The 18,331-nt window shown below is 52.3% G+C and overlaps 1 protein-coding gene across 2 annotated transcripts in view; it reads right to left on the bottom strand.

Moving 5' to 3' along the window:
* Positions 1–17,560, bottom strand: part of MTHFS (methenyltetrahydrofolate synthetase) — a 31,681-nt gene extending 14,121 nt beyond the window's left edge. For both annotated transcript variants that reach the window (XM_039217180.1, XM_039217170.1), the window contains exons 1-2: positions 17,429–17,560; positions 12,235–12,496 (exon numbers count right to left, since the gene is read on the bottom strand). In XM_039217180.1, coding sequence (XP_039073111.1) covers positions 12,235–12,496; positions 17,429–17,548 — 382 coding nt within the window. In that variant the 5' untranslated portion in view covers positions 17,549–17,560. The remainder of the gene's footprint in view (positions 1–12,234; positions 12,497–17,428) is intronic.
* Positions 17,561–18,331: the final 771 nt, after the last annotated feature.

The following is an 18,331-nucleotide window of genomic DNA, read 5'->3' as shown; positions in this document are numbered from 1 at the left end:
GTGGCTACCAGAGACACATCATCGTCCCTCCAGGTGGAACTTCCCAGGCACCAAGCGAGTGGACATGACAGAGAGCAGGTGGGTCCAGAGGCGCCGAGCAAGGGGACCCAGCCAAGGTTTGTCTATGGCCGTGACTGGCAGGCCCTCTGGGTTTGGGGGTCGAGTTTATTGTTTCCTTATATTTCTCTGCACTGCTTGTGTACATCTTATCTTTATAATCAGAATAAAGATAGTTTCCTTTATTTATTTATTTATTTTTCAGTGACAAAGAGAGACAGAGAACGAGCAGGGGAGAGGCAGAGAGAGAGGGAGACTCAGAATCCAAAGCAGGCTCCAGGCTCTGAGCTGTCAGCACAGAGCCTGACAAGGGACTTGAACTCATAAACCACAAGATCATGACCTGAGCTGAAGTCAGACGCTTAACTGACTGAGCCACCCAGGTGCCCTGATTTTCCTTCAGAAAAAGAAACAACTTTATGAATACTCAGAAAAATTTTGAGTCCTCTTTCAAAGATGTACTTCAAACATTTAGCTCTTTTCCTAGGTATACTTTTTATTATATCGTAAAGCCAGCTAGCATGGTATGTACAGGAAATAACTCCAAACTTATTAAATTATTAAAAGTCAGTAGGAAATGATCATTTGATCACAAATGTAAAAAAATCACATTTTTTAAATCATCATCACCATTCCCATAAACCGCAAGTGCCTCCTACATGGAAGCCAGCCCATGAAGTGCTGAGGCCCCTCCACACAGAAGCGAGGGCCCCACCACCTGGCTCAGGGTTGGCGAGCTCCAGCCTGGGGGTCAAATCTGGCCCGCTGACTGCTTTTGTAAATAAAGTTTTATGGAACACAGTCACGCTCTGTGTTCACATTACAAGAGTAGTGTGGAATCATTACAACGGATATCATGGGGTACACAGAGGCCCAAATATTAACCATCTGGCCCCTTACAGAAAAAGCTTGCTACATCCAGCTTTGTAACATCCACCAATTTAAAAGGAAAAAGATAAATAAATTCTTCAGCTTATCTGATCTTAGCAGATATGGACCAAAGAAAATGCTACTGGAAAAAAATAATTAAACTGCTTTATTGTTGATGTGCAACAATGCTTTGCAGAAAACAGGACCAGTGGCAACAGCTTTATCCAAATGGCATTTTCTAAGTGTGACACATATTCTGGCTCTGATCTTGGGATACTTTCACTGCTGCTGACAACCAGACAGACCTTAGAACGTCCTAGAAAACTGAGAAGGCACTACAGAACTTCATACGGTTTCCACTAACTTGAGGCAACCTCTGGTCGTCCCATTCTCCTCCTGCACCTGTAAAATGAGCGGATGGAGCTCTTCAGTTTCTCAGATCCGTTTACAACCAAAGCTCAGTGATTCTGAGGATTCTCAGGACAATTACTTGTACAGCTTGTCTGGTACAATCAATAAATGAAGCCAGTCATGGAAAAACAAATACTGTATGATTCAATTTACACAAAGTATCCAAAGTAGTCAAATTCAGGGGAGCCTGGGTAGCTCAGCTGGTTGAGTGTCCAACTCTTGATTTCAGATCAGGTCATGATCTGAGGGTTAGGGGATCAAGCCCCGTGACGCTCTCTGTGCTGACAGCGTGGAGCCTGCTTGGAATTCTCTCTCTCTCCCTCTCTGTGCCTCTCTCCCACTTGTGCTTTCTCACAAAATAAGTATTTTCTAAAAAATGAATAAGTCAAACTCGGAGACAGAAAGCAGATCGTGGCCATGGTTGCCAGGGCCAGGTCAGTGGGTGGGGTGAGCTGTTTAACAGGCACTTTCAGGTTTTCAGGGGGAAAAGTTCTGGACGCCTGTTTCACAAAACTGCACGCACTTCACTTGACTGAACCGGACACTTAAAGACGGCTGAGGTGGCAAAGTTTGCGTGTTTTTACAGCAATGAGAAAACCGCGTAAGAACGTGGGTGCTGGGGCACATTCGGGGCACTGTGGCAGGCAGCCCCCGGTCGTGAGAGGCTGGGCTCGGGAACAGGGTCTGCTTTTCTTGTGAGAACGGCAAAGAACAAGTCCTTCAGACACAGAAATGTGCTGGGTGTGCCTGGAGCCACTTCCATTTTCCTCACTTTTAGGGGCTGAGCTCTCACAATCATCATTCCAGATTATTACAACCCTGAATAATCCCCAAGCTGATGGAAACTTCTCCCTGGCGTCCACCATTTGTTTTACGTTAGGTGAGCAGTTCGAAGTCCTGCAAACTCTGTGGTTCAGTGCATTTAACTAAAATAAAGTTGCAGGGACACGGGATTTCCTCTGCTGGCCGCAGAGGACCTGCCTCCTGGCTGACGTCAGCCTGTGCCACGCGGAGAAAGCCGGACAGAAAATAGCCCGTGACGTCCAGATAACAGTGCCTGGTGTTTACAGAGCGTTCTTTCCTGGTGACTTCCAAGTGCGTTTCTCACTGCAGCTGCCCGGGTCATCTGCTCCGATGCGTCTTCTTCTGGCGCGGGAGAAACGCTCCTGAAGCCCCGAATGTTCCCCCAAACCCGCCACGGCGGCGCGGCAGAAAAGCAAGGACTCCTAAGACGGCAGGTCTCGATCCAGTTCGAGCAAGTGAATCGACGGCCACTGCCACGTGGGCGCCCGTATCTGCGGGCCCGCAGGACCCGGGTCAGCACCCTGGACAGCTGCAGGTCAGCACCCTGGACAGCTACCGGCCAGCACCCTGGACAGCTACACGTCCACCCAACAAACCGTGTGAACACAAGTACTAGGGTGACGTTAAGTGACAAAGTAGGAAGGAAACTGAGGTACGAAGGACGCTGGGGTCCACCAAGGAAGGGGGCGTGCCCGGGAAACCTCACCAACGGGGTGGCCTGTGGTACCAGCCCAGGACGGGTGAGGAGGAGCCTGAGGGTCAGGGTGAGAGGCTGGAAGGGCACGGGGCGCGTGCGGGACCCGGACCGGCTCCCTGCGGGAGGCCCTACGGGGAATACTCCTCATTAAGCGATTTCATTCCTCGTAAGGATGGCCACAAAACCGCCGGCCCTTGCCGCACGCCGCCAGCACCACCGAGGAAGCGCTCCTGAGGGCGCCCGGCCTCTGGCTGCACCCAGCCCTGGTCTGGTGTCCCCACTCACCAAACACGCTCAGCAGCACCTTCCGCTCCACCAAAACACAGCTTCGATATGTTGGGACGGTACCCTCTTCTCCTCTGTGACTTTGGGGACTGATGTTCACTGTCGTTTGCAGACAAGAACACGTGGGTGTCGGTCTCACCCCACGGGACTGTGTGACCCTGGACGGGTCGCTTCCCACCCAGGCCTGCTCCCTCCTCTGCAGGACGGCAAGGCTGACTCAGATGATCTCCAATATCCCCTCAGGCTCCCCAAGCCCCAGCGGGCGGGAAAGTGGACAAGGAGGTGTAAATGCAGGACCCTGCAGCTACAGCCGCCTCCCCAGACCAACACTGCCACCTGCTGGAAACCGGGAGACCACTCAGCGCATCTCAAACTAAAACCTCTAAAAATGGGGGATGGGCACGGAGGAGGCCCCTGTTGATAAGCACTGGGTGTCGTATGTAAGCGATGAGTTGGGAACCTACCCCCAAAACCAAGAGCACACTGTATACATTGTACGTTAGCTAACTTGACAATAAAAAACAAACAGTCTTGGACACCTCACCTTGTTTATCAATGACGCAAGTATCTTATGAAATTAAGTTTTCTAAGATTTGATTTTCTAGAACTTAAGAGAATGTTGACAAAAATAAATTTAAAAATTTTTTTAATGTCTATTTGTATTTGAGAGAGAGAGAGAGAGACAGTACCCCAGCAGGATGGGGCAGAGACAGAGAGACACAGAGAGAGAAAGATGGAGACAGACTGTGAAGCAGACTCCAGGCGCTGAGCTGTCAGCACAGAGCACAATGCTGGGCTCGAACCATGAGATCATGACCTGAGCTGATGTCGGACGCTCAACCGACTGAGCCACCCAGGTGCCCCAACAAAAGTAACTTTAAAATAACTTCAGAGATTTCCAGTTCCATCTGGAAATCTGAGCCCATGTTCCTATGCTTTCCTATACAGCAAAAATAACCAGTTTGCAAATACAATAGAAAAAGATTCTATTCACAATGACAACAAATATTAATTGATTAGGGACACACTAAACAAGCAATGTGCAGAAACAACGTGACTCAAAGCAAACACGTCTACGAAGGGCACAGAATAAGAGCCCAGAGCAGCTGTGGAGGTGTGCCGTATCCCCGGAGATGGCTGGGTGTCGTAAAGAAATTTATTTCCCACAAATTAATCTAAACATTTAACATAATTCCAACCAAGATCTCTAGAAGATTTGGGGAAGAAACTGACAAGATAATTTTGAAGTATCTAAAAAATGAATGTCAGCTATCCTGGAAGGTTCACTGGTTAGGCATCTGACTTGACTTCGGCTCAGGTCAAGATCTCACAGTTCGTGAGATCGAGCCCCATGTTGGGCTCCATGTTGACAGCTCAGAGCCTGCTTGGGATTCTCTCTCTCTCCCTGTCTCTGCCCGCATGCTCTCTCTCAAAATAAACAAATATTTTAAAAATTAGCTAAATTTTTAAAAATAAGGTTAGTGGGGGTAGGACTGAGCACGTAGTGACGGACCACACGCAGCTGGACAATCAGACACCACGTCCCCGAGCAGAGACCTGTCCAGAATCAGATACAACAGGCACGGATTTACTGTGTGAAAACAGTGGCATTTCCAGGGAGCGGAGAGACGGGAGATGATTTGTTAAACGTATTCATTAAATGCTATTTTTTTAAATAAAAAGTTAGGCTCCTTTCCTATATGTCAACACACATTCAAAAAGAATATTTTAACATGAAAAAAATGAAGTATAAAATAAAAATTCACACATTCTCCAGAATGAAGAAAAACTCCCTAAAAAATGAAGCCAAAGACAGAAATCATAAAGGAAAAGACTGATTTCACTAATAAAATTTTAATGCATTTGTGTCTCTCAAAACAGAAACATACAAGAATGGAGAAGAAAAGAATAAAAATATTTGTGGCATACATACGCGTTTGTGGCTAAATTTATAAATTGTTACCAACAAGAATGAAAATGATAAATACTAAAAAATATATATTCCCCAAAATAAATGGAGCAAAAAACAGCACTTTATGAAAAACAAATTACGTTAAAAAACATAAAGCGTGGGGTGCCTGGGGGGCTCAGTTGGTTGAGCATCCGACTTCGGCTCAGGTCACGATCTCACGGTTTGTGGGTTCGAGCCCCGCGTCGGGCTCTGTGCTGACAGCTCAGAGCCTGGAGCTGCTTCAGATTCTGTGTCTCCCTCTCTCTCTGCCCCTCCCCTGCTCATGCTCTGTCTCTCTCTCTCAAAAATAAACATAAAAAAATCATTTTAAATATAAAGCTTATTACATAATTGGACACTTTCCATAGTGAACACATGTTAAGCACTGTATTTTTTAAAGAAGGAAAAAGGAAACTAAAAACTGACTGAGGAATTCCTCTTTCGTTAACTTCTTCAAAATGAAGCCAGAGACACTGACAAGTCACTTCTGAGGCTGCGAATTCAAGCAGCACGAATGGGTGTCTCCGAGACTGGGAACCAGCCCCCGCAGCCTGTGAGGGGGGCTCCCTGCGTCCGCGCACCCGTCATGAAACTCATCATTGCACCTCCTCCTGACACGACCTCGTGGTGACTGCGACTCACACTTACAGACTTGGCTCAGCTACGCCTTCCGGAACACATCAAGGAGCACCCTCCACCCTGGGCCCCCAGGCACCCTGGGCACACCGCCGTGGTGGGCACTGTCACCGGGCCTGAAGCCACCACGTTACACGTGAGGGCCATCCCACTATCAACGAGCACCCGCCACATGGTGAGCGAGCCCTGGAAACGCCTTACACGAACTCTATGTAGCCTTCAGGGCACTTCAGTGAGGCAGCCATCATTATCCATCTTCAAATGAGGGGACGAGACTCAGAGAGAGGACGAGGGTTACATGTGTCCCCTCCGCCAGTCTGCGACGGAACCAGACCCCTAGAGGCCACAACTCCCATCATGACCCCGCCTCCCCCTCCCCCCCCACCCCCTTCAGGGCTCTGTCATCATGACCCCGCCTCACCCCTTCTCGTCCAAGTCCAGCTCTGTCATCAACAAACTGCATCTTTTCCTTGCCAGGGCATTACCTGTTGTATACAAGAGGCACTCATGAGCGTGTGTACATTCATTATTGCACTCACTCGTCCATCATTCGGGGAAAGGAAAAAATACTCTTCCGTGATGGTGGTGGGCGTGCCAAGTGGCCTAGCCTGTTTTGAAACGAATATGGAGACACATATAAAAATTCAGACTCCGTCGCATTCAATGGTTAGGAACTGATCCTATGGGGTTATTTGTGTAAGCGTGCTGAAATCTATCAGGATGTTCCTTATGTCACTGTAATTTCCTTAAAAATGGAGTTGGCATCTGAATGGCTCAGTTGGTTGAGCGTCCAACTCTTGATTTAGTCTCAGGTCATGATACCAGGGTCATGGGATCAAGCCCCATGTCAGGCTCTGCGCTGCATAGCGTGCTTGAAATTCTCTCTCTCTCTCCACTCACGCTCTCACTGAAATAAAAAATTAAAAACTTTGAAAAACTGGAAGTAACGTACATGTCCATTAACAGAGCGTTGGTTAGACAAACTAGAGCGTGTCGACGCTGCACGAGCATTTACACACTAAGGCAGGTCACTGTGCGCAGCCATGAGAACAATTCTAAGGCTCATTAGCAAGCGAAAAAGCAAAACGTAAAACAGAATGTGGAGTATGAGCTCATCTGCATAAAATGTTTAAAACTGAGCACATGCAGAAGGAGAAGGGCACCAGCCATGCTCACGGCGCTCACGCCTGAGGAGCGGGCCAGTTGAGAAGGTGGGGAGACAGCTTTTCGTCATGTCCCTGACTAAGCAGGTTACCCTGAGCATGTACGCACTGCGTGAGCGGCGGAAGGCAACTGCTCCACCCTGTGGGGTTGTCCTTGCGTGCTCGTGGACACAGAACCACGGCGGACACGGACTGGCCACGCCTCTTCCACGCCTGCTCCTTCATTCAAAGACCACATCCTTCCTGTGAGGACCCGCTGGTGTGCGTGGATATGCTTCCTTCCCACCAGCAGAACACAAATACGTAAAATCATCGTTTCCTTCGGCATCTTCCGTTCTCCTTGTGAACCCTCCAAAGGGTCCGTGAGAGGCACGTCCCGCCCGGGGGGGAGGGGGGGACAGCTGTTCAATCTGTGTTTACTTATGGTTTATCACAAACTGAACACGTAGCTAAAGACACAAAGTTCATGATTCCTCCTGGAAGGAGCGGCCACCACAGCTGGAGGGTGGGGGCCGGGCAGCTGGGGCTCACCCGCGGGACAAAAGCCCACCTTCCCCAAGGACACCGTCCCTTTACCGCCTCACCCCGCCCTTCCCGCAGCCGCAGCAGAGGCGCTTCCTCGCGTCTAACACGTTGCTGACACCCACTTCCAAGTACGTAGAGGCTCTGCGGCCTCCCTTAGCTGCCCCTCTCCGGGTCTATACTGACGGCTTCTCTCTACGTCTACATACTATACTCATCTGAGAAGTCACTTCAAAAACATGGGACCAAAAAGACTCACCTCATTTAGAGACGGAACGCACATCCGTCCGGCCCACGTACATCAGAGCCACCCCCCACCCGCCAGCCCGTTCACAACTGTGGGCTCGCCCCACAGCCACACGCCAGCAGCCCCGACGTCCTGACCTCCCGAACTACCCGCCAGAGGCCCCGGGCACCCCCAGCGGGCTCGGCACCTGCTCCGCACCCGCCCCCTGCACTCCCTGACCCGGTAAACAGCAGCACCCTGCTGGCAAAGCCGGGCTGTGCCTCAGTGGCCCAAAGGGCTCAGTCACCAAGGCCTGCAGACTACACGCTGTGTGCGTCAGAGCCTGCGTGTCCTCTCCATTGTTCAAGTGACGGTCACTTCTCCTCCTTCCTGTCCCATCAGATTCCCATGCCCCGCCCCCGGTCTCCTTGGCTGGCAGAACAATCTTTCCAAAACAGACTGTCCATGTCGCCCCTCCCCCGCTACAGCATCTCAGAGCCGCCCAGCACCTGCAGGACACAGTTCAAGTCCACACGCAGGACACGCAGCTACTTCAGGAAGCAGGCCTGCCGCCTCTGATACCCAGTTGGCCGAGTGTGTCGCACCTGGGCTGAGTCCGGCAGAGGCGCAGGGCCACCGGAACACCCACTCGCCTCTGGGGTCCACCCTGCCCGTCCCCCTGGGCGGGGCCAGGACCGCCTTCAGGAGCCCACGAACCCCACCGCCAGACCCCCGCATGGCCTCTAACGTTTACTCCACGGCACCTGACGGAGAATGTTCGCCGGTCCCTGGTCTAGCATTATGAGCGGGAAAACCCGGGTGACCCAACAATTCAGTCCCCATTCTAGGATCCACTGACCTGTACAGAGACAGCCACAAATAATAACGATGATAATGACAATAATAATGATAATAAGCATTCTGAAACACCACACTGAAAAAAAATCCTTAAAGGAATTCTCCACCTGGTGAAGAAATTAACAAAAATACAGAAATCAAGTGTAAGGAAGGCACGGCTTACGAGCAGCAGCAAACAATGAACTCTTGAAAATTTAGAGTTGAGTTTAAATGATTGTCCTTAATTAACGTAGTAAGAAAATAATCAAATGTGGAAAACATAGTGCCTTCACGAACAGATTCACATCTTTGAATTATGAGTATTACTGATTTAAAAATGCAGTTTGTGTTGATAAAAACCTGGGAGAATAAGCCCATTCACTTTCGCAGCTTCACAGGAGGAAAGGTCACGTGGACAATATGCCAGCGAGGACAATGCTACAGTGACGAAGAGACGGGAATGAGTAACCACAGGGGCCAGAGGAGAAGGACGAAGGGAAAGGAAGTGGCAAAAACACCCGTTTTCCCCAAACAGAGTATGTCCCGCATGTGGGGAGTCTGTCACCCGGGCTCGTCCCTTAGTGACAGTAAATGTTGGGCGGCACTTCAGACGCGTCACTGAGCTGGGAAACGGCAGTGGGCAGGCTGCCCGCTCTGCAGGGGTGAGGCGGGCAGCGGTGAGGCCACAGCCCCTGAGGAGGCGTGTCTGGGTCTCAGAGCGCTGGGCGTTCGCCCAGAGGAAACGGCGCATGTGGAATGAGGGTCCGTCCCATCCTGCACAGGACAGACCCGCGGTCCCAGGACAGCCCCAAGAAGCCCAGCACCAGCGCCCGGGAACTCGGATGAAGGCCCCGCTGGTCTTCGCGGAGGCGACATCAGCAGTAGCAAGAGCGCCCTTATGGGGCACCGACTGTGTGCCAAGCGCTCTCCAGACCCCGCCTCACGGATGCAGCTCCATGACGTCCATCAGAGGGGAGGGGAGGAGCCGCCTTTCCAGCCACAGTTAGCAAGGGGCCTGGTCAGGACGTGCGCCCTGTTCACCTGATTCTGATCTACGGCCTCGCCTGCTGGGAAACAGCAGCTTCCAGCAGACGCTCTGGCCGCGGGAACGGCGGCAGTGAGCAGCCGGGGTCAAGGTGGGAGGGCAGGTTAGGCCCAGAGGGCAGTGTCTGATGTCCCTTCCTCTGGCGAGAACTTGCTAGCAGGAACCATCGCTCAACACGGGCCCATCCCAAAGCTCACTCCTCTCTAAGCGGCGATAACACAAGCAAACCCGAACGATAAATCGGCTACCTGAGCGATGGCAGGAGGGGCGATCTGAGCTCTAAACAGCTCGTCCCGGACACTGTGAAGCTAGGTTTGCACTTTTCCCCCAGAACTGCCCCATTCAGAGCGGCTGACGCGATGGCACCCGCGGTCTGGGGTGTGGCCGGGCAGGTCACAGTAGAGCCTCTGCCCCAAAGCTGCTCCCGACAGCAGCAAAGAGCCTCACCCCCCGGGCTGCAGCTCCAAGACACTAGACATAGTCCCCTGTCCCTTCGCAACCCAGACTGCAAGTATCTGCCAAGGACCATGTGGTCCCACAACCACAGCACGGATGCCACAGGGGAGGGGGCCCCATAGCCACAGCGTGGATAATGCCATGGGGGAGGCGGTCCCACAGCCACGGCGTGGATAATGCCACGGGGGAGGGAGCCCCACAGCCACAGTGTGGATAAATGCCAAGGAAGAGGAAAAAGTGAAGTTTCCTGGGTGGGCTTCTTTCTATTCAGAGCCAGGCCCTCCCTGAATGTCTACATTCTTAATGTTCTGTATCTTTTCGTTCGATGCTGACATCTGACATACACTGCAGGCTGGCATAGTTTTCTATTTATGAGCATTTGCTGTCTCCCCAGTTAGAGTGTGAGCCCCCTGAAGTCCAGGACCTCGTCTCTCCAGACCTCACAGTGTCTCCCACAATGTAGGTGCTCAGGAAACATTTGCTAGAAATTATCAAAATGTTATACCCTCGGCTAGCAATGGGCCGATAGCGAGAAGAGGCATTCTGTCCACGTGCAAAATCGTTCGAGTCCTGCGCTAAAAACCACACACAATGACTTAGCTCATCCCCTTGGCCTGAGTTTATCCCAACCAGGAGCGTGGCTAAATGAGGAGGAAAGACCCGCTTGGTCCTTATTCTTCCCGCTGCTGCAGTTAACCAGGAACAGGACACGGGCGCAGGCTCAGCCTGACGCATCGGCGCAGCCTGAGGAACGCGCTGCACAGCAGACAGAGCAAAGACAATGGGCTCGGCCTCTGGACTTTCAGCAGGGACGTCACGGACGTGATGTGAGCACCGGAGGAGCCGGTGCCACAGGGTCAGGCAGAAGTGGACTGTCCTGCGAGTCTGGAGAAGGGGCTGCGTTAAGTCTGAGCAATGCCAGGGGCTTATCTGACGAGCCTGGGCCGCCCCCAAACACCCTGCAGACCCTCGTTGTCTCACGGTCTTAGAATGCTTGCACTCTTTCCCCTGAAGACATGAGAGGCTGACAGGCTGGCGTTCACCTGGCCTGCTGATGCAGGACAGGAGGGAGGCGGGTCTGAGGGGGCCTTCCGTGCCTGAACGCCTGGCAAAGTGCAGGACGGGACAGTGGGGGGCGTTGAGGAAGCAGGGTGCATAACCACCGCCCACCACAAGCCCCATCTTGCTGACCTTGCAGGTCAGGGCGTTACGTTGGAAGGGAACAGAAATTGAGAGCAAGTCTTAGAAATACACCTTGAAGACACGGTGGAGCCACAGCGTTACAAGCTAGTACTCTTAGCTGGTTTTATTTCCAGCTCTTTGACTGCTTGGTGATGATTAAACCTCCCAGGGGGCTGTGGGAAGGGAAGAGCATGTGTAAAGGTCCAGTGGTAGAGAAGGCAAAGTGGGGCTGGGAAGCAGAGATACTCAGAGGGGCTGGAGCTCGGGTTATGGGGGGGGGGGGCGGGCAGGGAGAAAGAGGTGAAAACTGACAGATGCGCAGGGCAAATCGGGAAGAGCCTCGTTAAAGAGCGTTCCCTTCCACGTAAGGGCAGCAGGAAGTCACCGAGACCCTGCACACAGACACTGACAGAAGCGGTCAGATCCGCGCTTCAGAAGTCTTGTTTCACTTCTGGTGCAGAGAGCGCACTGACGGGAGGAGGGGCTGCAAGCGCGGTGGGAAGGCTCCCACGACAACCCAGCGGGCGGGGGGGCCGTCCAGGCAACGAGGCTGGGCAGGAGCGGCACGTCTAATTGGTAGTCAGCAGGTACGACCACAGGGACTCGGCACCAGACCGCACAGCGGCGTGAGAGGGAGGCGGCAGTCAAGGCTGACCTGGGGACCCCGCGCGGTGCCCCGCCCAGGGAAGGCGTAGAGGGGAACGTGATTCGGTCTGGAAGGGGCTGTGCCGGGGTGCCCACGGGCAGCTGCCCGAAGAGCAGAGGTAAGAACTTTACCAGCATTAACGGAAACGCGCTCAACGGTACACGGCCCGGAGTGGAAATCGTGGGCAGTGACGACATTACTCAGGGGAACGTATATTCAACCACAAGGGCAAGGGTCTGGAGAGGTCACCAGACCTGAACGCCCTCCCATCGCGGCTGGCACCGAACCGCTTTCGGAGCGTGTTTCATCCTGAGCCCGGGAACAGGGCTGTCTTGACATGTAAGCGCCATGCGGCTCATCCCGATAAGAAAAGTGAGCCGCACGTGGCCGGCGGGACCCAGTCCCACGGCAGCCTCAGCACCAGCCCCGGTGCCCTCAACGCGCACCTGTGGACAAGGCTTCCTCCCGAACCTCGTTCTCTCCAGGCTGGCGAATGTTCCAGGGCGTCCTGGGAAGCAGCGCAACCTCGTCGGGGGACGCGAGCCTCAGCATGTCCATGTGGCTCCCCTGGGAGCCGTACCGCGGGATGAAGCAGGCCTTCCCTTGCTGGAAAATGTCCCTGATGATCTCCTCGGTCTCCACCTCGTCTTGCATGCTCAGAAAGACGGAAATTCTTTTCGACTTCTGATACTGACTGTGGGCAAGCACCTAAATGGGGAATATGACAATTACCCTTTTTGCTCCAAGATTACACTTGTAAAATCTAGCGGCTCCCCCTTCTCTCTCAGCTTGCACTTCTCCAGCTTCTTCAACTACCCAAACCCAAGGCCACAGAAGAAAGCAGGGTGACGGTGGTGGTCAGACAGTACTGCGTCCTGAAGCCTAGTGCTTGGCTCTGAGCTGGCAGCCCCCTCTGTGACGGCTTCCTGCCCCTGTGGCCCTACTCTGGGACGGAAAGTAGTCCATCCTGCTGTCTGTATGGATAATTCTAGGCTCGGCCTCCAGCCACCTAATGCGGCCACTTCCGGTCATCCCAAGCCTCTGCCTTGAGTTAACTCTGAACCTTGGCTCCCACGACTGCTTGGACAGTCAGGCTTCCCCCCTCCGAAATTCTCCCCATTCAAGCCAACTCAAGCCCTCGCTTCTCCTGACTTCTGCAGAGCACTTACAACGCTTAGTTCACGTGCAACCTAACACACCCTGTAATTCTCTCAGCTCTGTTCACCTCTGTCCCATCACCTACAACTCTTCTGTTCAAATGGGTGTTGGGGCGCCTGGGGGCTCAGTCGGTTAAGCGTCCAACTTTGGCTCAGGTCATGATCTCATGGTTCATGAGTTTGAGCCCCATGTCGGGCTCTGTGCTGACAGCTCAGAGCCTGGAGCTGCTTCAGATTCTGTGTCTTCCTCTCTCTCTGCCCCTCCCCTGCTCACACTGTCTCTCTCTCAAAAATAAACATAAAAAATTAAAAAAAAAAAAGAGAGAAATAAGTACAGAAAGTCGAGTTATTCCTAACAGAAAGGAGCACACAGAAATTCAGTACAGGGAGCACAGCAGACCAGCGTCAAGGAAGGAACTTCACTCCATCTCCCTGAGAAGACATGAAGCTGTTATGAGGCCAGAAATAAGGCAAAGCAAAGCAAAACAAAACAAAACAAACAGAAAAATGTGGAACCCAGATCACAGGCAGACCTGAGGCTCTGGCAAGCAAGTACTTTCTGAGAAAGTTAAAGTCTATCGTGTTCTCTTTAAAGAAAATATAAAACATCAAGAGCTGAATAAGCAGAAATGAACATCGTTTAAAATTCAGTGTGAGACTGTGCACACACATTTATCTTTCCTACTTCCTAAAATCTCATTTATAGGACAGTAAAGAAGCACAAAAAGAGAAAGCCTTTATAGCACTGAGAACAAGAGTGACTAGACTAATTTCTGTGAGACAGAGCAGATGGGCACTATTTGGACAAACAGCAGCAGACACAGCACTCAGAGGACGTGGCCGTCCTGTGGTCAGGCAGGACCCATTCCTCCCAAAGTGACCACAAAAGGCAAGGAAGGGCCCCAGGAGCTGTCACACCCTCATTCATAAATACGCACCCATAATAAAGTTTCAGCAAACATCTTAGGAAGCTAAAACACAAAACAGAAGGGTGTGGGGGTGGGGGTGGGGAGGCAGAGATCATCCAGTAGGAAACTGAGATAGTTTAGAGAAAAGGGAATTTTAAAATTCTAATTAGTTCTCTTAGACAAATTCAAGAAGATAGTTACATCTATCAAATAACAACAGGCTGCTATGGAAAGAAAACAATCAGAGAATTAAGAAATAATACTTGAAAATTAGAATTAAGAACACCAAAATTTAAAAATTCAGGAGAGGGGCGCCTGGGTGGCTGAGTAGGTTAAGTGTCCAATTCTTGGTTTCGACTCAGGTCATGATCTCACGGTTCGTGAGTTCAAGTGCCACATCAGCACAGAGCCTGTTGGGTTTCTCTCTCCCTTTCTCTCTGCCTCTCCCAGACTCTTCACTCTCTCTCTTTCTCAAAAAAAAAAAAAAGCATTTAAAATAAAATTCAGGAGAAAGTCTTCAAGTGGGAAAAAAAAAAGAAATAGGGAAAGTAAAAGAAAAAACTGTTAAGAAACACAGAAAATTGATATATGATTTTTACTATTTGATTAACAGTAATTGTAGACAAACACAAAAGAAAAGAGACAATCTAAGCCATAAAAGATAAAGATACCAGTCTCCAGAATGAATGGAGGTCATGAGTGCTGAGCAGAACAAGGAAAAACATATATATTTTTTTTAATTTTTAATGTTTTCTTTATTTCCGAGAGAGACAGAGACAGCGTGAGCAGGGGAGGGTCAGAGAGAGAGAAAGACACAGAATCCGAAGTAGACTCCAGGCTCTGAGCTAGCTGTCAGCACAGAGCCCGACGCAGGGCTCGAACCCACGAACCGTGAGATCATGACCTGAGCCGAAGTCAGATGCTTAACCGACTGAGCCACCCAGGTGCCCCAAGGAAAAATATTTTTAAACTTGAAATTGAAACTGTCAATCAAATATGAGGGCAAAGACATTATATAATGTATAAAGTCTTTAAAAGTTTACTTCCATAGATATTTTCTAAAAAAAAATTTCTTGAGAATATACTCTAATAAGATGGAAAGAAAGAAAAAGAATGGAAGGAAGGAAGGAAGGAAGAAAGGAAGGAAGGAAGGAAGGAAGGAAGGAAGGAAGGAAGGAAGGAAGGAAGGAAGGAAGGAAAAAAATCCAATAAGAAGACATTGGGCTCAAGCAACAGAACCTAACTCAGAAGTAGGGTAAGAGCAACGTCAAGGCTGTGCAACGGGCTAGACCAGAGGGAGCAGGGGGCTACAGAGTGCTTTCAACAAGAAAATGGATTTATTTTAACAGAAAAATTGAAGAAGAATCTACTGATAAGATAAAGGCATATTGCTGTTTTGCCAGAAAGGAAAATTAAAGGCAATCAAAAAGTCCTTGAAAAAAACAGAGGTAAATTACAAATGCATACTCCAAATAGGAACAGACTAAAGCATGTCATGATTTTGAGCAATTTTAGAGCATAACAAAAGAGAATTTGGTAATGATACTTGAAACATTCTCCACCTAGCCACACACATCTCATGACTGAATTTTGTATCCTTTTCATACAATCATACAACTTGGTTCTACAGTGAATACTATCTATATAACCAAAATATCATAAATACTATTTACTTAAAGTCCAAATTTGGCAGTCAGCCACAGAACATGCTCAAGACTCACTGTAATTATAAAACAGAATACAAATATTGTAAAACTTGACAATTTAACTAGATGATACAGGAGTCAGAAATTAGCAGATACAGGGTCCCTGGGTACCCTCAGCTGGTTGGGCATACAACTCTTGATTTCAGCTCAGGTCATGATCCCAGGGACATGGGATCCAGCCCCACGTCATATTCCACACTAAGTGTGGGGCCTGCTTAGGATTCTCACTCCCTCCCGCCTCTGCCCCTGTCCCCAATTTGCACTCTCTCACTCTCTTTCTCTCTTCAAAACAAAAGAGAAAGAAAGAAGAAAAGAAATAAAGAAAGGAAGGAAGGAAGGAAGGAAGGAAGGAAGGAAGGAAGGAAGGAGGAAAGTGGCAGATGGAACAGAAGACAAAGTGAGTACAGGGCACGAATTTCCTCATCTTATTTTGTTGAGAAGTCAAGATAAGGCATAAGGTTGAAATTCTTTATCATACATTGCTTTCTGATAAATTTCTAAATAATAAAAAAAGGTGCTGTGTCATTTAATAAGTATGCCTTTTAAAAGAAAATTATTGAGAGAAGGCATCATTTAATACCTTTACTGAACATGCACTAGAGCTGAACACTGTTCTGATCACAGCACGTTGATGTTTCTGGCCATGACCCACTGGTTGGTCACAAAATCAACAGCAGGTTACAATCAGCACTTCTAAATAAAACAGCTACAGTACAGTTCACTGTATAGAGTGAGCATTGTGAAACACTGGCTGTGAAACACTTCACATATGTGTGTATTTGTAGGCCGTGAAATGTATTTATTACTGAGGGTCCTGGTCTGCTTTTCAACTCTTCTCTCTTTCGATGCCGGCTGCCAGCGGTCACCACATTCTGTCGCGGTTCTGGGTCTGTATTGCTGTTCCCACCGGAACTTGTGAACTCCAACCTACAGGCAGACGACCTGATCTTGATTTTCCCCAAATTCGGTGCTGACTCCCAGGGGCCCCTGCTCAGGGACGTTGAGCCCTCAGCTCTGAATTCTGAAATCAGGGGTGACCGCCCTCCTTTTCAGGCGCTCCCTCACCTTTATCTCTTTATTCTCACCGCGCCGACTCCTGTCCCCCAAACTGCTGCCGCCGAGCTGTCCCTAAAGCTCTCTGGAGCCTGTCGTGCCCTCCTGACCTCGGGGCGGTGCGTCCCAGGGTGCGGGGCCACCCCTGGGTGCACAGATGACGGAAACATAAAATCTCTAGGGGCGCCTGGGCGCGCTCAGTCGCTGGGGCCACGGACCCGACTTCCTGCGGCGGGGGGGTCAAGCCCTGTGAGAGGCCTGCGGGGGAGCCTCCTCTCCTCCCCCCGCCCTACCCCGGCTGGCACTCTCTGTCAGAATAAGTATTTAAAAATAAAGAAATAAATAGAATCTTTCAACAAACAAAACCCCCAAACATGGGAAGCACTGAATGCGCGCGTCGGACCAGCGGCGGGGGTGGAGGGTGGGGGAGACCTGGTCTGACCCCGGGGTCCCGCCCCGCCCACCCCGGGGCAGCGCGCGGGAACTTGGCACCGGGCGCCGGTCGGAAGCGGCCGCGCGCCTCCCGGAAGCGACTGGCGTCTCGCTGCGCGTCTCCGCTCCCGGGCACTCGCTCCGCAGCCGCCGCCCAGCCCGCCGGAACTCCCCGCTCCCACCCTGCTCTCCCCTCCACCCTCGCCCTCCTCAGCCCGGGACCCCCTCAACGAGCTGAACCTTCGGAGGGACGTGCGCGCGCCCGGGGCGTCCCGGGGGCACGTGAGGGGGACGTGCGCGCGCCCGGGCGCAGAGCCGCCAACGCAGAGGCGCAGGGCCGTTCTGAGTGAGGCGGTCCGCCGTGTGGTCCCCGCGATCTCGCACCTTCTGGGCCAAGAGGCGGGACTGACGCAGCCGCTCCTCGGCGCTCATCGCCCGCAGACGCTGCTTCAGCTCGGCCCGCAGGCTCCGCTTGGCGCTGCTCACGGCCGCCGCCGCCGCCATCTCTCGGGCCGGCCCCGCCCCTTTGCTCGTCCCCGCTTCCGGGTGGTCGGAGCCCCGCCCCCAGCGCGCCTCCCGCCCGGGATCGAGCTCTGCGCTGCCAGGGGGAGGGTCCGGGCTCGGCGGGGACCCGTAGGGGTGGCTCCGAGGTCTGCGGTTAGGGTCCGGGCACCACGCAGTCCAGGGCGGGGGCGAGAGTTCGGGCTCAGGGCCGCCCCGGGGGCGGATCGGTGCAGCCGAGGGCAAGGGGAGGATCTGGGCTCCGCGGGGACCCGGGGGCAGGGTCCGGGGCAGGGTCCGGGCTCGGTGCCGCCGAGGGGAGGGTCCGGGGCAGGGTCCGGGCTCGGTGCCGCCGAGGGGAGGGTCCGGGGCAGGGTCCGGGCTCGGTGCAGCCCGGGGGAGGGTCCGGGGCAGGGTCCGGGCTCGGTGCAGCCCGGGGGAGGGTCCGGGGCAGGGTCCGGGCTCGGTGCGGGCCGGGGGAGGGTCCGGGGGAGGGTCCAGGGGAGGGTCCGGGGCAGGGTCCGGGCTCGGTGCAGGCCGGGGGAGGGTCCGGGGCAGGGTCCGGGCTCGGTGCAGGCCCCCGGGAGGGAGGCTGCTGTCCCATCTCAGCGCGGCTCCGGGAAGGCGGCTCCTCCGCCCACCTTGGCCAAGAGCAAGTGGCCGCGTGGCCCTGGCTGCCCGCTCGGGCCGGCCCATCCCGGGCTCGGGGCCCATCCCGGGCTCGGGGAGGGGGCACAATCAGGTCCTAGCAGGAGCCTGGGTTCCTGTGAGGTCCCCTTGTGTTGT

Source organism: Hyaena hyaena, unplaced genomic scaffold, assembly GCF_003009895.1.
Source record: "Hyaena hyaena isolate Hyena2069 unplaced genomic scaffold, ASM300989v1 scaffold_13, whole genome shotgun sequence".
NCBI classification, from domain to species: Eukaryota; Metazoa; Chordata; class Mammalia; order Carnivora; family Hyaenidae; genus Hyaena; species Hyaena hyaena.
The sequence above is the reverse complement of the archived record's forward strand: the minus strand, read 5'-3'. Positions and strand labels throughout refer to the sequence as shown.